General features: G+C 34.2%; 1 protein-coding gene across 22 annotated transcripts in view; it reads left to right on the top strand.

Moving 5' to 3' along the window:
- picalma (phosphatidylinositol binding clathrin assembly protein a) overlaps nt 1-23,958 on the top strand; it is a 161,666-nt gene that overhangs the window by 115,139 nt on the left and 22,569 nt on the right. For 4 of the 22 annotated variants that reach the window (XM_039744401.1, XM_039744402.1, XM_039744408.1 and 1 more), the window contains 6 exons: nt 1,873-2,025; nt 9,051-9,134; nt 9,455-9,535; nt 14,140-14,244; nt 19,858-19,986; nt 22,392-22,422. In XM_039744401.1, coding sequence (XP_039600335.1) covers nt 1,873-2,025; nt 9,051-9,134; nt 9,455-9,535; nt 14,140-14,244; nt 19,858-19,986; nt 22,392-22,422 — 583 coding nt within the window. The remainder of the gene's footprint in view (nt 1-1,872; nt 2,026-9,050; nt 9,135-9,454; nt 9,536-14,139; nt 14,245-19,857; nt 19,987-22,391; nt 22,423-23,958) is intronic. The other 18 variants (XM_039744412.1, XM_039744413.1, XM_039744414.1 and 15 more) reach the window with 10 other exon arrangements.

Raw genomic sequence — 23,958 nt, 5'->3', positions numbered from 1 at the left:
TTGAGAAGTGAGACAATACTGACAATTTAAAGATGGAGACTTTGAGAAGGCCGTTTGTTAGCCTCCAGCCTTCTGTGTAGCAGGAAAATGTCTGTAACTGAAGGGGCTGAGATCATGTTGCGTCTTTTATGCAGTCAGCTAGCAAGGGTGCTTCCTTGGCGACCTGGATCCACTACACAGAGTTCTATCCTAATGTCACTGGCACAAAAGGAGACTTGCCCTAAATCCAAGAGTGATTCTAAGGCTTGACAAAAAGTGAACTTGGGAGAGAGCAAAGTTCCTTTATGAACACTGTCAAAATAAAGACAGTGATAAAGTCCTTTTATGACACCCTTCACGCTTTATATCTTTAAGTAGAAGAACCAGCATAGGTTATTTTGGAGCCTGTGTGTAGGCATTGTGTGTGCTCATTCATAATCATGTGCACACTGATGACATATTTAACAATTTACTTATTTTTAATGGCATGTTGCTACTTGGGAGTTGGGTTTGAGGTTGGATTGAGTTGCGTACCAGTTTTTCATACAGCATGTTATGACTGAAGATGTGCCTTATGATTAAATGGATTTTTTTCCAGACACAGAAGTGGAGGAACCTGCCTAGCAGCAACTAATACAAATAAACTGGCAGCAGATCTATTGGCATCAGTCTTGAGTGGACTTTTGTCAAGGAATGAAATTAGATTAACACCCATACAATAAATTAAAACTGTTTACTCAGGGTTTCAGACTGCGACAAAGTGGTCTCAAATGTGACCAAAAATAAGCTTTGTTGATTATCATTTTTGCTTAGATCGCCAATGGCGAATGAATTCATTGAAACTTTAAACTAATTATATTGTAACAGATGCAAAAGGCTTTTTTATTATTAAGCGGATGTGCTGTTAACATATGCATTGGTACAGGGTTCCTCCTTGGAGATCCATGGGCCACTTTCAACCAAAGGCTGATTTATACTTGACTTGGAGGAGATATTTCTAACTACATGGCACGGCTGATGCAGAGGCCATGAATTCCAAATGGTAAATTTTATGATAACTGGTTACGCTTGTGCCAGAATGATGAACAAAGGGCTGAATATTACGCAATAGGTGGACATGCAGAACATGTGAAATTCATCTGCCCATCATGCAAGTCCTGTGCTATGAAGATATCTGTGCCCAGTGGAATTCAGTTGTTCCTTCTGACTTGGCACATGTGTACTAAGTTGTGATTTGTCATGGATCTCCTTGTGTTCAAGCATCTTTGTGTGCAGTTTCTCTTTTGTTTAACACCTGCTTCATGTACAATGCCAGCCTGTCCATCAGTAAGCATGTATGCGCAGCCGCCTGCCTGCCTGGTGTTTCCTCACACACCGCAATGTCATGAAGTCTATGTTTTAAGGGTGCAGGTGTATTGCATGTTGTATTAGTTTTACTAGGGTGCTATGTGATTGACAACGGATGGTAAGCTTTGTACAGATAAATGCCACTTTATTAGTTGTGTTGGTGTTCACACTATATACTCTCTTACCAATAAATTCTTCAACAGGAGCTTATCAACATAGAGACCTTGAAAATAACATTTAGTAAAAAAATAATAGCAATAATTATAATTAATAATTCATTAGGTGACACCCAAGAACTTTGTACAAAGATATTTAAAAAACAAATCGTTAAAAGAAATGTAATGAGGTTTTATCTTCATCAAAAGTGACATAGTAAATTATTCATAGAGATTTGCGTTTTTTCATTTGTATGTAATATCATCATACTGGTTAGCATATCTGATTTCCTATTTATGGTCATGTTGTTCATCCACCCAACATTTTTCTGTTGTGTTGATCACAATTCTTTGGCTAATTCTTTCTTGTTTTCTTTCCTAAACTGTGTAGATCCTTTCACTTCTTCTGAGGCTGTTGATGACTCAGTTCCAAATCTAAACCCTTTCCTTTCAAAACCTGTTGTTGATGCTGTCCATCTACCTGTTGTCTCGTCTGATGCAACTAGTTTTTCTTCTAGAACACCCAGTCATGAAGTGTTTGGTGGTAAAATATCTTTTCTCATTTTTAAATGTTTGTAAATTAAATGTAATGTGCTTTGAGATAGCAAGTCTTTGCTTTAACCAGTCAGATATCTGCATGTTGTGTAGTCTGTAATCATGTTATTTGTTCTTTTTTCTGTTTAATGTTCTGCTTCAATGGCGATGCATCCTTACTTTTCACTGGAGTTGAGTTTGAGAAAATGTGAAAATGCAGATTTTTGGTAATGGGGTAATTGAGAAATTAAAATTCAAGAGGGTAAATATGTTGTTTATAAATTAAACAATGATTAAGGGAGCATTTGTAGCTTATAGAAGCAATAATTCACTTTGCCTGATCAAATTAACATTAAAGTGACTCTAAATTGGCCTGGTGTGAGCAAGTGTCAGCTACAATGAATGAACTTGTCTCTTGTATTATACCTAAAGTTATCATTTAAGACTAACACCCCTTTGTATTCTTCAGTTAAATAAGCAGGTCAGGAAAATAAAAATATTAATAAGAATCATTCAAATTTTATACCTGTCAATAGAAGTATTAACTCAAAAATCTTGGGATCTATCAAATAATTTACAAATATTGGGATTTATTCCACTAAATATTCCAACAGTGATGTAAAAGACCTAAATCCATAGTTGTAGACATTAGTAGGTGAGCACTGGGAAGAATATATACACTGTCCAGAGAATATCAGCTCAGTGTCCATTCTATTCCAGGTACTTAAAGTTAGATAGTCTCTCTGATACTAAAGATGGTCAAATAAAATTTTAATTGCATCATGGTAAAATAAACTGATAAGCTGTTTAGTCCAAAATGGACATAAATACAATTTTCTTAAGGTCTTTTAACTTTCTTGTGACTTTGGGTATTTCCTTGCAAGACCGGAACAGTTTGAGCATAATAAATCTCTACAGTTTATTGAAGTCATTTCTCACTAGTCATTATTCTTCTCTTTACTTCTTTGACACACTCCCATATGGATTTGGAGTCCTGTAACACTTCTTGTTACCAACTCTAATCAAAAATTCCTACTCATGTCCCACTCTGTTGTTTAAATCAGGTATACCATGGTTTAGTTTTTTTTGGTGCCATTCTTTTATGGCTGTTAATATTGTTATTTTCTTGTTTGAATCATTATTACATCAGGCTCATAGAAGGTTTTTGTTTTATTTTGATACACAACCAATAAACAACTGAAAGCTGTGGAAATGAATAGAAGAGGAAAGCAATTATACTAGCATGTATAAGACTGGATTGGATTAACTAATATCTGCAGATTATCAATGTAAATAAATTACATCAACCTGCAGCTAAACCATGTTTAAACTAATTAGTTACATGAGAAAGGTACAGTTTATACAACAAAAGGAAAAAGAATCAGAAAATAAAAAAGAAAGCTGGAACAAAAAAGGCAAAACCTAACAAAACAAAATTCCAACACCCAGGTAAGAACACTACATTTTTAACTACATGACATAGTAAATTGCTTTTAAAATGCACCTATTTAATGTAGACTTTTGGCACATTCATTGCATTCTATTATTGCTGTAATTCTTGAATATGAATCATTGTTACAAAAATAAATAGTAAACAAAAAATGTGATAACTTACGCTTGGATAAAACAACTTAAAAACAAGTGAATTGCTCAGACTTTCATATCAATGAACTTTGTCACCAATTGCACCTGAATATTGCCACATGCATTCATTTTCTAACTTGTTTTTTAAGGTGAGTAAGGTAGCAATAAGTACTTCGGGGCAAATTATTTAACAATGTTTAGTGTTGTTTAATTTTAATGTACATCAGTTTATTGCATTGTCTTTCCAAAAATAATTCAGATAGAACTAAGTATTGTATTGGCTTGTCCTCTGGCTGTTTAAATCTTTCTGTTTACACTCCATATTTTATTTATGATTGATGTAAAATGTTAATGCAAGAATCATTATGAATACCTGGAAGTATGACCTTGTGCCTACAGTTTGTAGCATTTTACACTGGTTACCAGTTAGATTTATATTAGATTTTAGAATCATCTTCCAAATATATAAAGCAGACAGTGGAATCCCAGAGTTACCTCAATACACAAACTTATGGAAGACCACAATTATAAGGTAATGTCATAAATGACCTGCCAGAATTTGTTTGCTTGGGAATAAATTTCGAATACATGTTAGTTTTTTTTTTTTTTGAGTCATAGACAAAAGCAAAACATATCACATTGAGTACATTGACATATACTTTGATGTATATTGCCTCAATAAAAATTAATGCTAATGCCACTGGTATCCATATTTTCTAAGACGTTGGATTTTAAATTGGTTAATAGGCAGGAGACTAGATAAGAGGAGAAATCTGCACATGAGGTCACTCACTGGATAAGTTAAGAGATTGTTTCTGAAAGATTTGGTCTGACTTTAAAATATATTTAAACTTTAAAGACGTAAATGTGCTTGTGACTATGACCTACAGCATGCTTGCAAATACAGGTTTACTGTATGTTGACAAAATATTCTCAACCAGGTAATACATGGTAGTTATTGAAAGTGTATTATATTTTAGGTTTTATTAAAAAATATATATATTGAGTATAAGCTTCATTATTGTGTTTAATTCTCATTACTGTGCTACAAAAATTGCATTTTTGCACTATAAAATGTGTGAAGATAATGGACCAAGTACATCTTTGGAATAAAGAGCAAGTCCTTCCCTGAGAGACTAATAAAATTTAATGTGCACCGAGCTCTGGCGTAGCAATGGATTATGCAGAATTTTCAAAGCACAAGGGCCTGTGAGCTTGGGGGGGCCCACTTGGGGCCATATAGATTTAAAAAAAGTTTTTAATAACTTAAATCACTTGTACGGTTCATTGCGTTAATAAGTCACAGTTTCAGTGGCATGATTGTACCATCACCAGGCAAGAGCAATCCAATCCATAATGATATTACTTATTCGACAGACCTACAGTTGACACAAATTTAGACTTTGGGAGTTCGGAGGCTCAGAGCGTAATCGGAGGCACAACTTGGCCTTACAGAGAAGTGTACATTCCCAAATTTGGAGACCTTTAGCATGCCATAGCAGACATGAACGAAAGAAGTATTGAAGGACGTCCCACAAATCATATATACATTATTATTGTAAATATTTCATACTTTTGTAATTTGATGTCAATTTTTTTCATAGTTCAAACTTGTAAACGGTAAATAATAGTGATTCTGTTGTTATGTTATTGCCCCTGTTAATTGGCAAACACCAAATATTTGAACAATTTGACGCTTTTTATACTCTCGCCATACAACGCCATGTCTGCCAGTAGCAGTGGATCCAGCAAAGAGTGGTAATGCTAAACGTAAGGCACACCTGTAACAGGAATTGAAAAATGCTAAACTTACCAAGATTTCTACCTTTCTCAAAACTGAGCAAGGGCCAGCGGTAGTAACTATGAATGCTGATGCTGGTGAATTGTTGCAACAGCCGCAAGCAGGTTATGCAGTGAGTGAAATGGTTTCAACTACCGAGTCTAGAAGTAGTGATATAACGGCTTCAGATCAGGTGCTATCTGCTGAAACTGTTAAAAATGGAGAAACTACTGAAGACAAACAAGCAATATATATGACAATGCAATTTCCTACCCACGAGGCAAATTTGTTGAACCATTGACACCTGATTTTATAATGTCCATTTTCTCAGAACTTATGTAAAACAGGGCAGTTATGTAGTAGTATCCTGTCAGCCGGTGTTGTCATTTTAATTTGTTACAAATTGATATATAGCACAGAACAGTTTCTACTTTCTAGCTTATGTTACATTTTAATCATCTTCCTTTACAAAGTTGCCTTGGAAAAGTAAGCTGGTAATCTTTCATATATTTATGTACTACTACTACCCACACCACCTACATTCCATTCTCACAATTTATTTTATTTTTGCTAACTTACAGTGGCTGTAATAAAGCGATTTTAAAAAAAGTTATTACAAATTCAATTTAGAGTGCCGGTTTGTTTGTTTGTCACCAATGTGTGATCTGATAGTTACGCGGTCACAGATGCCACTGCCCAGCTGGCCCCTAGATCAAGCAGTTTTGATTGACATGAGGGTCCCACCTCAGGGCGCTGCACAAGTTAGCTATGCCACTGGCCCAGAAAAAGCCACTGTATGTTCATTGTTTTAAAATACTCACACACATTAATCGCCTAATTAAATAGTGAACTCAAAGTACTCAAGGATCCGAATAGAAATTAAGGGTAAGGGCCTTCATCTCACAAAGCATTTCTAAACACAAAGGTGCATGGGATTCTCAGATAAACTCATTTAGTCATAAAGTCATTTAGTTGAAGCAAACATGGGGGCAACATTTAAATAATACATGCATACATACATACATACACATACATACATACATATATAATGTACATACATATATTCTCAAATCTGTCGTGTGGTGGGTGCGGCAACTCACTGTATCAGTGCATGCTCCAAACCTCTACTTAATCCAATTGACAGGGTTAGAGAGCTTTTAAAAAATGTCTGAATGAAATACTGAAGAAGCAATACCATTAGCTAACCAAAAGTGCTTAATATACTTTTTATTTAATTTGTAAAATGTGTTATATTCACATGTAAATCATGCTTCTAATTACTTAGTCTGCGGTGGGTTGGCGCCCTGCCCAGGATTGGTTCCTGCCTTGTGTCCTGTGTTGGCTGGGATTGGCTCCAGCAGACCCCCGTGACCTAGTGTTCGGATTCAGCGGGTTTGAAAAAGGATGGATGGATAATTACTTAGTAATATTTCTATATATTTAACACTAGAATCCCTGAAGCCTATGAAAATATTTGTATTGCCAGGCCACCATAAATTCCCTCACACCTCTTCGTCAGCACCTGTGTTTTGTAAATTTGTTAATCAGCACAAGTAGCAAGCTGCCTGCTATTCCATCCCCCACCGAGGCAGCTGAAGTTAGGAGCAAAATTCTCACAGCTGAAGTCTCTCATAACTAAAACGGAAATGTTTTTCATGTTATTGTAATAATTGACAAAATGTTGATGTAAAGTGTATAATGTGTGAAGACTGAAGTCTAAATATCAAATAAACACTTTCACAAAAAGTATAACAAAATAAGTGTTCTTTTATTCAAGAGTATAGCCAAAGAAAAATAAATTGTTCAATTTACGTGTTACTGTCAATGTGTAAAAACTGAAACCCAAATATCAGTCGATTGATATGAAGTAGACAGAGGTGCAGAGGTAAGGACTGCTGTCTCATAATCAAGAGGTTGCAGGTTTGATCCTGGATCCTCCTTGCATTTACCATTTTGAGTAGTGAGCTATTATTATTACCATTGTATAATAAAAACATACATTTGATTTGCGTCTATAATAGCTGGTGTAAATTTATGCTACTTGTATAAGTTAGCACTGAAGGAATAAAAGCAGACACACAAATGTAGCTCAATTATTTTTGATGTATTGTTGAGCAAACAGACATCGCAGCATCTGTGGTGGATGTTACTATTCCTCTCACATGGACATCATTCAAATTCAGTTTTATTAAAGAATCCAAGAATAAAAGTGAATTAAAAAAAAAAAAAATCATTCAAATGACATGCTGACGTGAATGTCCATGTGCGAGGAAAAGTAACAACTTTGACGAGTACCATAAATTTACATGGAATGTTACAGACTCACATCAAATGTATATGTTTTTATTATATGATAATAATAGCAGCTCACTACTTAAAGCGCTAAATGCAGAGACAACGCAGGATTCTAACTTATGACCTTACTGTTTGCTAAACGGTAACTTATCCACTGTGACAGAGCATCATTACCACTTGTGACAACTGGTTGAAAATTAAACCTGCAAACACACACGTATACAAACATCTTTTACTTTGCAGCGACAGATAGTTGGGCTTCAACAACATGTCAATTGAGCAATTTCTTTTTCTTCGGTTTTATTCTTGAGTAAAAACAGAAATGTGTTGTTATACCTTTTGTGAAAGTGACTCTTGGATCTTTGGGCTTTAGTCTTCACACATCCTACACTTGATCAAAATTATGTCATTATTACTATAACATATGAAAACATTTCCAGTTTTAGCCACGTTTTCAGCATTTAATGCCTTGCATTTCCTCTTACATTCTATATTTACACAGATCATTGTAGACACAGAACACACATGAAATCTATTTATTTTAAATCACAGTATTTCATTACCTATATAATTCCTTACAAATGCACTTCAGCACATACTTTAACTGTGAAGATTGCAGCAGGGCGATAGCTTCATCTGACTGAATGGAGGGTGGGAGGTGTACCAGGTTGCGTTATACTAATCTTCTAATTTGCAAAACAATTCTTGGTGTATGTCAGGAAAATTTGAAGGAGGTCAGGGAGAATAAAAAAATCGTAAGATTCAGGAATTCTAGTGTTAAATGAATTTGTATATGTATATTTCTACATGTTGTATCAATCTGATTTTTCTCTTACTGTTTGTAAGTCTGTGCAGGAACTTCAAATGTGTCTTCTGAAAATAGTGTGGTAAAAATGTTACTATCTAACAAACACTTTGAGTGTATGAAATGTGATTCTTGACAAAAGTGTGGCCAATAGTCAAATTTTAAAATCAAACAATGAATGATGAGTAACTCTAAAACTAAATAATGGTGAGAGAGAAATAATTTATTACTGACTCTCTTGTGGTAAAACTGAAGCCTTATATCTGGAGTGAGAAATGGATCCAATGCTCTTAGACTGTTTTAGCACTGACAGTTATTAGGTTTGTATTTATTGTAGTAACTGTATGATAACAGATAGATGGCATACAGCCACAGAAATTTAAATACAGAGGCAAACTAATTTATTTTAACAGGAAAAAGTATATTAGTTAGAATAGTTATTTTGTTAGTATATAAATCTTGAGACTGTAGTGACCTCATGATGACAAACATTTACATCACGGAAATGCTTAAGAAAAAGGAAAAATCACAAGTAAAAAATGCCTGAATGTAAATATTTTTGATTCTTTAGATCAGTTCAATCCATTTATTGATTCAAGCTCATCTGTTGCAACAAATTATGAACACACAGTTCGGATAGAGCTGTTTACCTCAGGTACTTGAAACTGAAGCATTATACCTATGTTTTCTGAATCTAGAAAACATAGGCATATGATAGTTACTCAGTTTACATTTGTGGATAATGTAACATATTCATGAATAACTTCTTAAGTTATTCTCTGTGCTCTGTTCTTAATGTACTCTAAGCAGTCGCCTGTAAATTGCATTATTTTTCATCATAACTTATTTATCTTTTTAGTTTTAGTATGTGCTGTTCATACTATTCATTTCTGTGCTGTATTGTATCTTCTTTGTGTTTTTTCCTAAAACATTCTTATTCTTGCTACATCTTTTCCCTTGGCAAATACCTGTCAGACTCCTTCTGTGGCCCAACTACTTATCCTAATGCTTCCCTCTTCCAAACTGAACCCTCTGCCGTAGCTGGTCTATTTGGAGGTAGGTATTTTCTTATCTTAAGTTTAGTTCTTGAAATAAGTTTCAGGACAAATCTGCAATAACATAACAAACTTTAGTTATACTTTTTCTTTTCTTAATCATGCTAAGAGCAGAAAAGAATGACTACCTTATTTGTGTATTGCCACACAGATCATTGTAATGTTTTTAAAAAATACAAAAAAAAAAAACAATGGCGAATTTTACCAGTTTACTTAAAAACAATACTGAGCAATAGAAATAAGGTAATACCCAACAATTTCTTTACCTTTTTAATACTGTAGCAACTATTAGTGAACATGCAGATGTGTGACTGATCTGCAGCAGGGGTGTATTCCATTTAATTATCTTAAAATCTGAATTAATAGCTCCTCATGATACGTCTATAAGCTTTTTACATAGCAATATTTTACCAGTAGTTATTGCTGCGAGTCAACTGTTTTCTAAATCAATAAAGAAAAAAATATTGAATTTAATTGTAAGGCATAACTTAAAATCACTTTTATGTGATGAAAGTAAAGGTCATGAAAGAAACTAGAGTCTATGCTACCAAAATTAGAAAAGTGGACATTTGCAAAGGGTTTTTTGTGGACATTTGGGCAGTTTATGATTTTAGTCATGAGACACCAATGCCTATGAGCCAAAAATTATGTAACTACTTTTACAAGGGCATTATTATCTCATTTTTAAATTCTAACTACAGTATATGATTCTTGGCTGTGTGACTTGCTAGTTGATTGGAGCCTGGTGACATTTATGACAACATTTTCCCAAATCCATTTATTTCTGTTAAAGAGAAAGGTGTTATATAAATAAAATGTTTAATTATTATTATTATGTTTCCAGTCTACACTTGACATGGATGTCATTTAAGTAAAAACTCAAAAAGTGGACAAAATGAACACACCAAAAATAATCATTATGTTTTAAATAAAGGCTGTGTGAGTGCTCAAAAATTCACAGCACAAAATGAATTTTATCTACAAAAAATAAGCAACTTACAATCAGATTTCCAGCTAGTAAAATGTAATTCAGTTGGACTAATACATTTTAATAATGCATCAGCAAAAGGAAAAAAGTGAAATTTTAGTCCGTACGAAATACAATAAAAACCTTTTAAGGTTTTAAGTACTGTTGAAAAATTTTATTTTTGCCTTTTTTATTGCTTCATATTTCAATGATGTTAACTTACTATGGATGCCAGATTGCCATTTTTAATTATTAAATTAATAAATTGAATTTGTGGACACCCACTTTTTATAATGCCAAAGCTCATTGTTTGTCTGCGTGATTACAGTCTGTGATCCTGGTGCACTGTGCAGATGAGTTAAAGTGATGTCTTCTCTTGGTGTTCAATTTTATTTCCTTTTTCCTATGTATTGTAGCTTCTATACATAACTGAAGTGATGTACCTCTGAAACTTTTTTCTTTTTTATACGATTTTAATGAGAAGTTATTTAGTCTCAAAATCACAACATCTCGAATGAATAAGAATATATAAAAATTATAAAGCAAACATAACATTCATGTGTTATGTCATACAGTATCTTACAAAAGTGAGTAGACCCCTCAACTTTTTGTAAATATTTTAATATATCTTGGGACAAAACTGAAGGTATGACACTTTGATACAATGTAAAGTAGTCAGTGTACAGCTTGTATAACAGTGTAAATTTGCTGTCTTCTCAAAATAACCCAACACACAGCCATTTATTTCTAAACTGCTGGCAACAAAAGTAAGTACACCCCTAAGTGAAAAATGTCCAAATTGTGCCCAAAGTGTCAATATTTTGTATGGCCACCATTATTTTCCAGCACTGCCTTAGCTCTCTTGTGAAGCTCTAGTGAATTTGATGCCCAGGTTGCCACTGGAATCCTCTTCCACTCCTCCCTGATGACATCACAGAGCTGGTGGATGTTCGAGACCTTGCGCTCCTCCACCTTCCATTTGAGGATGCCCCGCAGATGCTCAATAGGGTTTAGGTCTGGAAACATGCTTGGCAAGTCCAGCACCTTTACCCTCAGTTTCTTTAGCAAGGCTGTGGTCATCTTGAAGGTGTGTTTGGGGTCGTTATCATGTTAGAATACTGCCCTGTGGCCCAGTTTCTGAAGGGAGGGGATCATGCTCTGCTTCAGTATGTCACAGTACATGTTGGCATTCATGGTTCCCTCAATGAACTGTAGCTCCACAGTGCCAGCAGCACTCATGCAGTCCCAAACCATGACACCCCCACCACCATGCTTAACTGTAGGCAAGACACACTTGTCTTTGTACTCCTCACCTTGTTGCCGCCACACATGCTTGACACCATCTGAACCAAATAAGTGTATCTTGGTCTCATCAGTCTACAGGACTTGGTTCCAGTAATCCCTTTACCTGATTTCTCATGGGTAAGTGTTCTCGTCAAGTTCCTTATCGGGTTGGTCTACTGTTGCACTTCAAGATGAACACACACATTCATAGCTATACCCGCACACTCAGACCCTAACCACAACAGTGCCCGATGAATGACACACACACACCCACACACACACACACACTGATTAACCTTTAGCACTTTAAACCACACAAGTGCTTTAGGTATAACACAGACTGTCACTCAGCAATTCAAGAGACTTACTTATTATCGGCACGAACAACATACGATGTTTTAACAATATCTCAGACCCAAATATTACTTTTGGATCCGAAGGGGTACATTTAAACATATGAAGACTTAACACTGTTGACTATAGGCCATTTATCAGCCAAGAATACCTTCTTTTCGTATTGTTCCTGTACTATTGAGTGAACCTCTCACTCTCAGCCTAATAAACCTCGCAGCACAGAGGTAATGGCAAATCTCCGGCTGCACTAGGTGCTTAAAGAAATCTAACTTGCTACTTCAATCACTCTATAGACATTAAGACAAAGCATAGAAAGTTAAAAGCAGCATGGTATTTATTACAAGAATAATAATAATACCACAGGAACAAAGAATAATAGAAAATAGGTACTGATAGGAAAGTCTGAATATATATAGTCTTTAGAAAAAGCTTACGAAAAAAAAGTAGAGATGACAAGGATGAATGTTGCAGGCGGCTTGTGATCTAGCAGTCGATGTTCATGATGCTTTTCTGACGACCAATGATGTCTTCGTCCATTCTTCTGTTTCTCTTCTTCTTCTTCTGACGTTTCTTTCAAAATGAGGTATATTTATTCTAAAGTTTCATGCTGTGGTTTTACAACACATGATAGTTGCATGCACCTGATTGGCTGGCTGTCAATATGATGGGTGAATTTTGCTCAAACTCTTTAGTCTACCTTTTCTCAGATAATGAAGTTTTTTGATATTACCTCATGTCCTCCTTTGCCAGGCTATAAACCAAATTATTGTGTCAGATGTCCATCCATAAAGTAATTAATAACCTGAGCTATCGGCAAGTCTTCCTTTCCCAGGTTTTAATGCCAGTTTAGCACTATGCTGTGAACAACTGTTATAAAAGTGAGGTGTAAGGGAAGAGGATATGCCTTTTTATTACAATGGCCACCGTGCTGCTGCTGGATTTCAGGGTGTTGGCAATCTTCTTATAGCCTAGGCCATCTTTACATAGAGCAACAATTCTTTTTTCTCAGATCCTCCAAGAATTCTTTGCCATGAGGTGCCATATTGAGCTTCCAGTGACCAGTATGAGAGAGTGTGAGAGCAATAACACCAAAGTTAACACACCTGCTCCCCATTCATACCTGAGACCTTGTAACACTAACGTGTCACATGACATCGGGGAGGGAAAATGGCTAATTGGGTACAATATGGACATTTTTCACTTAGGGGTGTACTCACTTTTGTTGCCAGCGGTTTAGACATTAATGGCTGTGTGATGAGTTATTTTGAGGGGACAACAAATTTACACTGTTATGCAAGCTGTACACTGACTACTTTACATTGTATCAAAGTGTCATATCTGCAGTGTTGTTCCATGGAAAGATATAACAAAATATTTACAAAAATGTGAGGGGAGTACTCACTTTTGTGCGATACTGTATTTTGTTGCAGTGGATAGAATATCAAATTTTAAAGAAAAGGTTGCCAGTTTAGTGCTCACCTACAAATCACTGCATGTTCTTGAACAAGTCAGTTAAGCTGCCTATTGCTTCAGTTTTAAAAACTGTGTATAAACAATTGTAATGTGTCCTGAGCCTGCACATTGTCTTGGGTAAAGACATCGAATATATATTAAGTGATGCTGTTTAATTACATCATGATACTTGTAAGATGCATATGCATGTTTAAAGATGCTGATACATACTTACTAAAAGGGTTAATTGTTCCTTTAGCTAGATATACAGTATGCATAAGAAATGTTTTTCTGGAAAATAACTATTACTCTGAGATTATTAGCACCTGAAGGTTTGATCATGGTCATTTTTAAGTGATCCATGCAGTGATTATTCGTGGCTGAGAATGAAACATCAAAGTGCATAGAGGAAAAAAATAAAATCAACTGTGAGCTTTACATTGTTTTAGACCGTTTATCTCAATGTTCTTGCTGTTCTTCATATGTATCTTAATAATCAAAATGGGGTGTATAGTGTTTAATTTTAGTATAAATCTTTACTTTTTAAGGGTTTACTCCAGCTTCACAACCGCAGACATCAGCAAGCCTTAATGTTGATTTTGATTCAGTGTTTGGCAATACATCTTCATCGGTTAACAACATAGACTCAGCTGGTAAGTCCTTCTGTTTATACTACAGGTGTTGAGTGTTTGAATACCACCTAAATATAGTGTACTTTTACACTATTCTTTTTTTTGTGTTAATTAACTTTGAATCCTGAAAAATTAAGATCTACGTAGATTGTGATGTTCAGTTCAGCAGACCAGTTCTCAATATATGTAAAATTACACAGAATTATTTTGGAAAAATATGACCTAGATATAGTACCCAGCATTGAAGAAAATCTGACAACCATTTTAAACCTTTTGCCCATTTGACATACAAACTGCCAATTAAGCGAAACATTTCAACTCATACAACACCATGAACTAGTTTAAGCAGGTAAAGTAATGGATGTGTGCAGTTTTTTTTTTTTTTTTTTTTTTAATCATTGTTCATTATTTATCTCAAATAAAAAGTAACTATTTAAAAAAATGTTTTTCAGGTGCATGCTTGCATTTGCTGCCTTCTTTGCTTTTGCATGTGCCCTTGTTTGTAGGTGTTTATGGAGATTATTTGTCTCCAACATTACTTGAAGTGTATAGATATTAGTACCATTGACAAACAGGGACCTTTTGGATTCTTTTTTTTTATTATTAATATTATTATTAAATTTATTAAAAGCATATAAAATTCCATACAATCAAGTCACACTTAACAAAACAAAATTCAATTCAACCCCCTCCCATGAGAAAGAGAGGAAGACCAACAACCACAGTAAAACTTTTGAGAGTAGTAAAAAGAGAAAGGAGTCTTTTAGGAACCTTTGGATTCTATCTGGAAAACAGATAAAGTTGTGATTATGGACAGTCCTTGCCTCAGAGTTGTTTTTATTTTACTAATTTAACTAAACTGGTTGCTGGTGTATGCTTAAATTGCAGTTGATATCTATAAATTTTTACAGTACATGTTAAAATTAATATTATGGTGTTTATTGTTCCACACGGAAACCCCCCAGAAGATTAAACCCTCCAAGATTAAACAGTCAGCCACATTATTATTATTATTATTATTATTATTATTATTATTATTATTATTATTCCAACCTAAAGCCTCTTTAGATGATTGGCAAGAATCATACATCTACAACAACAACAACATTTATTTATATAGCACATTTTCATACAAACAGTAGCTTGTGCTTTACATATTAAAGAATAGAAAAATGAAAGACACAATTATAAAACAAAATAAATCAACATTAACATCAAATAAGAGTAAGGTTCAATGGCCAGGGGGGACAGAAAAAACAAAAAAACTCCAGACGGCTGGAGAAAAAATAAAATCTGTAGGGATTCCAGACCATGGAATCCAACCATCTAGGAACCAAAGTTAGGCATGCAACTGTCTATTAAAAGTTTAGGTTAGAAGCTTTAGAAAATAAAAGTTGTAGAACCACTTACTTTTTGTCCTTAGTGGGAAAATTGGAATTCTGAATGTATCGAGTCAGTTAATGCATATGTGCTACCTGGAAAGAGCAACCCTGTTGTTTGGATTACCAGAACTTGCTTGCTAAAAGATTCTTTTAAACTAGTGCATTAAGAGGTTTGTTTTTGTTATTGAACCAGTAATCAGTTATTTGTTTTATATGTCATTCCATGTATTTGTTATGTATCATGTGACTTCCTTTAATTACACAGTAAAGATACAGAAAAAGAGCAAAACATAGCTGCAGCAATTACATATACCTGTAACACTAACACTGTTTATATTCCTCATTCAACCCACTTACACATCTTACTTCATGCACCTTCTACAAAAGTTATGTTTTTTTATCTGTTTCAAATATGCAACCAAGTTTTATGATCTAATCTGCCAAACTTGTCTCTTGTTTGTAGCTTCCTTAGTATTTCATTTACCCCCATAAAAGCAAGTAAAAAACATTGAATGTTCTTCAGCAATAAAAAATGTTATTACATGTAAGAGAAATATATAAATTCCAAAACGTTGACATAAATATAATAAGAAAGATGTCTAGTGTCCACTTTTGTACTGATGCAGATTTGATGTAACCTTTTGTTGAAATCAGAACAATAGAAGCGTGATTCTTTGCACACTTAAAATATGTGTATTGTTGCTTGCATATGTGATGATAGACCGTGGCTTATCAGCATAATCAACGTGCTCCTTGTGATATTGTAGGCTACCGCAGTGCAAGGCTTAGTGACTTCCACATTCCCCTGACACATGACAGTTGCTGCATTCTGAGCAGTGTTTAAAGGCTAATGTTTTTCTTGCCATTCTGATTGATTGCCTTTTTACGTTTGGCCTTTTTTGCCACGTACCTGCTTGCACTAAGGTGAATTTTAAGGCAACCAAATTAACTGGGCACGTCACAGCAGTGCATCAGTTTTATTCTCCATGTCAACATCTGTTGACCAATACATATTGTCATCACTATTACTTGATTCAAGTAATGGTTCTGTTTCAAATTGTTGTAAAACAAACTTTACAGCTTCTCATTTACACCTTTGTGTTTCGGTTGAAAGCTTCTCACCACAGATGAATACTGATGAGTTACCTTAGAGTGGCAAAACATATAGAAATATTAATGATGTTTTGCAGTACAATTTTATTTCATCCATGACAGCAGAAAACTGTGCCAAGAGTTATACAAACTTAACACTCTAAAGCAGAATATTAAATGTCACCCCAAGTCTGACTTGGGAATAATTATTGTAACAAAAAGAGAGGACAATGATAAAGAGTTGAAATGCCAAGCCAGCCATCCCATGTAATTGATTGCAGCTAAATTCAGAACTGAGTCGTCTCTGCAAAGGCAAGTTCAAAAGAGAACTGTCCCAAGATGGCCAGTTTTGGGCCTTTCTGACAGGAAGAGGTGAGTCCAGGCGGATGGACACCCTAAGTGATTTCAGAGGTGTTCTAGCCGTCAGTCAACCAGTCTGCAGGGGGAGGAAAACAGAAAGGCATTAGGACACCGTGCCTATTCCTGGAGCAGCAATAGAGTTGCAGTCGGTAGAGCCCTTCAGCTGTCCCTTATGGGCACACACCTGACACGTCAGGTTAACATCAAGGATGTTTAGTGAATTGTACATTTAAATCAAATAGCGTTATAGTGTTTGAAAAAGCCATGTAAAAAATGCTGCATATGATTTGCAAGTGGAATAAATAACACCACTTTTTATTTTTTCATTTAGATGATTTGCCTTTTACAGTCCACAATAATAATGTTATTTAAGACATGATATCTAAAGTAATCTTTAAGTGATTGCTCAATAGAAAATCAAATTACACATCATATCCCATACCAATTTATGTTGAATCTCTCCTTTACAGAAATAAATTTATTTCAGGTGCTAATGTTCACAAAAAACAGCCCTATGCATGCTGTTTAATTTTGTTAATTCTGTTATTCATGTGCATGCTCCAGAGAAGGCATACTGTATTAATAGGAGCAGTGTAATTTGATTGTGCTGTGATATGCTCATATAAGCTCATTCAAGTTGACACATGACAGTTCATAGAACAATATTCTGTTGTAAGTGCTTTTTTAAATGTATAATTTAGCAATTGTTTTAAATGTGACACACTACTGGTTCTATAAGCAGTGCACAAAAACCAGCAAATCCTTCCATCCATGCTCCAGTGTTTGCCTACAGAATTGCAACATGAGGATTATCACAATAGACTATTATGTCACAAAAGTCATATTAACATGAACATGTTGTTTCTCAGGCAAATGGAACTTTGCTGCCAGTAGAAACCATATTGAGCGTTACCTTTAAATAGTCAGTAATATTATTTAAAAGAATTCTCTAACAGTAATCGGGTACCAAAGTAACTTTTCAATTGTAACATTAAATATGTTATTCTTTATACTCTAATAAAACGTCTAATAAAATGTCATTGAAACTAAAACCAGGATACTTTTTCAGGCACCACTCTGTATATGTATGTTATTCTTGTTGGATGGTGTCATTAGTTCCGTATAACATAACCTTTCAGAATGAAGATAATCTTTGGAAAAATTATAAAGGGATAAATCAGAGTTAAATTATATTGTAAAAACATATTTAAGTTATTCACAAAAAAGGAACTATCTGTAATCATATATACTATCATGTAGTGCTGCCAGATCGAACCTCACTTTTTGAGTAGAACTTAAATGTATTTAGAAGAAACCATATTCAAAGGTAACAACTGGCATACAAATATTAAAGAATGTTTTGTTTTTTCTCTCACTCTAATTTTAACATTTTCTTAATCCATGTATGCTATACAACAATGCACATTTTATATAAACTGAGCATTTCATTGTACATTTATGTTTGTGTGTGTGTTTTTTGTTATTTAAATACCTCATTTGGAAGGCATTGAGTATAAACAGTTAATATAACTATATATGTTTATCCATTGCCAAAGATAGTTGTTTTTTTTTTGTGTTTTTGTTTTTCTTTCTTTTCTTCAAAAGAATGGAAAATAACTTCTGTACCTTTCCCGTAGTATGTTATTTAGAGTAAAGATGAATATAATAATGATACAAATTATTGGTAACTTTACATTTATGAACTTGTAAGTTTTCAGGCTATTTTCTTTTTTTGTATAATATTTTTCCTCCAACTTGTAAAAGAAAAATGTATTACTAAATGTATTCCTGTAGGTGCAAAATAAATACCTATGTGACATATTGGTGCTACAAAAAAGTGTGGCAGGGGGTTGTAAATGGGGGGAATTGTACATAGAATTGTAACTATTTTTAAGTATTCCATCTGTATCTATTATATCTTCAGTAGCTGATTTATCACTTGTACAGACAAACATACTATAACCTTGCCACACTTTGACACCATGATAAACACATTTTGAAAAGTTGTCAAGTCATTCCTTTAATTTAACAGAAATTCAAATTTGCGCAAAAATACATTGTTCCACATTGATCCCTACAGGGTTCAAAAATATTCCAGTGTTATGCAAAAACAGATGCCTAAAATACATTTTTTGTTGGTATCTACCTTCTGCCACACTCATCGGTTTTGCACCATATGTTGTTAAATGTATACTGTATGGTTTAGAAAGCTGTGGCTGAATTTTATATCTTTACCACATAACGATTAGAGCAGTACATGTAAAAATGCACAGAAATGAATGTGTTTATCAACACAGCATGTTTACTGGCATAATAATTTTCTCCACATTTCATCTTCAACACAAATGATTATATGTCCTGTTTTCCATTTTTAAGATTTCATGTTAGATTATACTATAATTCTGCTTTTTTCCTTTTCACTTTGAATTCTTCATGCATTTTATGCTGTTAGATAACACAGAAATACGTGCATCTTAAATATTTAATGCATATAGATGCTACTGTATATACCTGTAAATAGTGATTTTTTTTCCCCCCAGGAACCTTTCCTAATCTTTCTTCTTTTTCCCCTTGCTTGAAACAAATTCTTTGGGCTTTGGCTTTGCATGGCATGCATGACTGGGTGAGTTGAGATTCCAGATATTTTTATATTGTCAGTGGCAGATTATAAAATAAACATTAAGCTTATTTGTATTCCTACATAACATATTTTTTCTTTTTTTTTCCTTTTATTCTTCCCTCTCCATGCCTTTTTATTATTTTCTTTTTCCTTTTCCCTTATTTTGCCCCTTTCTTTAAGATAACATTTTAGGTGGAATTTTGAAACCAACAGTGGCCTCTCAAAACCAGACTCTGCCAATGTCCAAGCAACAGCCTAGCAAACTGGTGTCAGATGATCTGGACTCCTCACTAGCAAACCTCGTAGGAAGTATGTATGGCATTATTCAATACACTTTTTGAATAAATATATTTTATTTATTTGTGGTAATGCTATTATATTTTATTCATATTGCTTGTAACTAAAAAATCATCCTGTGACTACAACTATAACAAAATATGTAAATAAAAAATGTGTTTATTACGAATGCTTTTCAGCCATTAAAATGCTAAAGATCATTATTTTTGCTGTGTTCCAATTTTTGATTTTTGTATTTTTAATGATTCCAGAGTTAGCAAAATTAAACACCCACATTTTTTTGTCGTTACTCATTTGTTACAGTACCATCTTGGCGTAGACGTTAAATAAATCACCCCGCCCTGCTTGTAAGCAAATTAAATGGGTGTAATGTCAGTCATTGGACAGATTCTCATGTACAATTACATCCACTTATACAGTCATTTGAAATAATAAAATAATACAGCCCTTGAAATTATTTTTCTTTTTCAATATTTGTGTACATATCAAGATTTGATATTCATGTAAACAGTATCTTTAAAGAACAGTGATGTAAATGAGTAATAAAAGTTTTACATTGCAATAACTTAATAAAAAAATGAACAAATGTGCCATTTCCATCTCTGTAAAAAGTAAATGCACCCTTGTCTCTAATAGCTGTTATTGTCCCATTTGGCAGAAACAACCTTGGGTTGGTGTTTGCTATACTGTCTAGCAGTCTTGAACTGGGAGAATTGTTTTTTCCCCACTTTTCCATGTTTAATGGGTGCCTTGTGTGCATAGACTGTTTCACATACCCCCAAAACATATCAATGGTATTTGGATTTGGTTATTAACTTGACCAGTCCAGAACCCTTAATTTCTTTCTTTTATGCTGTTCCTTGTTGGATTTACCAGTATGTTTAGGGTCATTGTTATGTTGTAAAGTCCATTTTTTATTGTGCTTCAATATTCTGACAAATAGTTTCACATTATCATCATACAACCTCTGGTACAATGATGAATTCATAGTGGAGTCCGTGTTCATGACCTCAAGCGCTAATGCAGCAAAGCAGCCCCAAACATTTCCAACGCCATGATTTGCAGTTGGTATCAAGTTATTCTGGTTAAACGCTGCCTTTGGTTCTCACTACACATGTCTTCCGGTACTGTTGGCAAATAACTCTGTCTTTGCCTTATCTATACAGAGCACATTGTTCCAGAAATCCTGGTCTTTGTCTAGGTTTTCATAGGCAAAATTTTAATCTGGCCCTAATGTTCTTTCTGGACAACAGAGTTTCCTCCCACTAAGCTAATTTGTGTAACATTTTTGTAATAGCAGACTCGTGTACTTTGATATCAGCAGTGATAATAGCTACCTGTATGCACCATGATATATTCTGGTGTTCTTAGAGACGTCTTTCAGAATCTTGCGTTCTGCTCTTAAACTCAATTTACAGGGTGGCCTCGCCACTAGAAGTTGGAAGCTGTTTGAAACCTTCTTCACTTATAGATGATCTTCCAGACAGTGAGATATTTGATTTCTTATTTTTGAGAGATCTTTTTAAATCCCTTCCCAGACTTGTAGGCATCTGTAACCTTCTTTTGATCTTGGTATGATGATAACACACACTTCACCAACAATGGGCAAACCAAACTAAATGGTTTAAATAGGTCAGATTCCACCAAGAATGCAATGATTCTATCTAATGATGTTCTAATGTTTTGTTCCTTATGTGCGTCACTTTATTCTGATTTTAGGTATTTGAGGTAGTGATAAATGTAGCTTTTCCAAATGCCAAATTTGCATTTGTGTTTACTGAAGTTCTAATCAATGGACAACAAAATATAATTGTGTCATGATGTTTGCTACATTACATCAACTTTATAGATACTGTTTAAATAAAGATGAAATCTTGATATGGCCACGTATGTTTAAAGGAAAAAAGATATTTCATGAGGTGCACTTACTTTTTCACATGACTGCACACATGTAACAGGCATGATCGTAGTATACATCTGAGAAATCCAGAGGCCATGTCACCAAAACTGAAATCAATAGGAAATATAACCCAGAGCTTTGAGTTTTGTCTAGTGTAAAAATTATATTTGGTTGTGCTTTAGAGAACTCATTGGAACGTGTAGTGCCTTGGGGTTGACATCCATTATGTACATTATGTATTTAAGCAGTGATTCAACTCATTTTGCACTGTCCCTTTTTCTTTCAAGCATTTGCCAACACCATAACTGAAACATTTTTTTTGTTTCATGTAGAGTATATTGTTTATTCATTATACTGTAGTATAAAAAATGCAAATTTACCATTACCTAATAATTTTATAATGTAGACTAAATTATAAGGAAAAGATGTTTGTGAGGAATATTCTAATGTAATTAATTTTCTTGGCTACTTTATACACCTCAGAAAACTGTTCATCATTTTCTGCATTTTCTTTCAGATCTGGGAATTGGGAATGGCACAACAAAAAAGTGAGAAACAGTCATTTTTTATTTACATGTCTTAAGGTCTAATAATTAATTTTTTTTTAGCATAAATGAAATGGCTTACGTTCACTTTGAAAGCATTTTAATGTCCTTGTTCACTGTAAGTCGCTGTTCACTTTATTTACTAGTTTAGAAATAATCTGAAACTTTTTATAGTTCTATTTTGACCCATTTGTGGCATTATGTCCCAGATTTTGCCACATACTATAAATATATTGCATTTTTCTCCTGAGCTAGTTGTTTCTGCTGATGTGGTATGGAAGATTATCTGTGCGAAAATTAAGTGAAGTCCAGTGTGTTAACTATGTTGAAATGCATTACATATGCAAGTGGGACATTTGATTTTGGCACAGTTTTGTGAAATTGTGCAATACACACACAGTTGATGCTAAGCAAAATTTCTTCTAGTTACGGCATGCGATCTATGAACATGAATTAGAATTAAAATGCAATATGTTTTTTTATTGCATTTTAAATTGAAAGTGAAAAGAAATTGATTGTTTGGTTGATATATTTTTTAATTATGACAAGATAAAACCTAGTGCTGGGCGGTATGACCAAAATTCTATATCATGGTATTTTTCAATATTACACCGGTTTCACGGTATTCAACGGTATTTTTTTCCCATGCACGAGTGGATGTTAACCACATTTTCCACTGCAATTACTGCAGTAGACTGGCTAAGAATAACCTGTTTCACTGTCATGAAATTTGTACATTGTACAAAAAAACATTTTAATATGCACACAAGTATTAATACAGGTTTGCATGGCCCCATAAAGTGATAGTGTTCAAGGGGGTGGCACTAATGAAGAGAAGGAATCACATTGCAAGACAGTTGCAGTGAAAATATAGTACCTTTTTATTGAACAAATTTTGCAAACAACTGAAACTATAATTTTGACATATATTTTCAACCATCCAAAGAGGCATTTAGACTTTGTAGTACTTGTCAAAAATTGTATTGCACTGAACATGTCTTAGAAAAGGAATAAGTAGTAAAAAATTTTTGTAAACCAACTACACTTTCTGTTAATATTAACAATCTTTGTCCACTGACACGTTAAAGTGACTTTTTAAACAACTTTACCATCATTAAACTGCATAATATTTAAACAAGTAATAACAATAAAATAAATAATAGTGCAACTTCCAGTAATAATACTATTACTGCAAGGCTTCAAGACCAGGTACATTACACATTATTCACCAAATAAAAATAAAATAAAACAAGTGCAACTTGGTGATGACATTTTTACCAACTGAACCATAATATTGCAAATTGCATTAATATGGACCTTGCTTCAAGCTAAGCTATATACATAAATAATAAAACTGCAACTTGCATTTATGGTATTTTTTTTTATTTGTGGTATAGTGGGTCTGCGGCTTCACAAAAAATATGGACAGTTTTTAAATCCAGTTAGCCGTGTCCATATTCCGGCAGCACGATTGCACGACCGCGGGAAGTTGATGAGGTAATTGGGATGAGATGCACGTGTGGGTGCGATCATACTCAA

This window comes from Polypterus senegalus, chromosome 2, assembly GCF_016835505.1.
Source record: "Polypterus senegalus isolate Bchr_013 chromosome 2, ASM1683550v1, whole genome shotgun sequence".
NCBI lineage: Eukaryota > Metazoa > Chordata > Cladistia > Polypteriformes > Polypteridae > Polypterus > Polypterus senegalus.
Note: the sequence above shows the minus strand (reverse complement) of the source record. Positions and strands in the feature narration are given on the sequence as shown.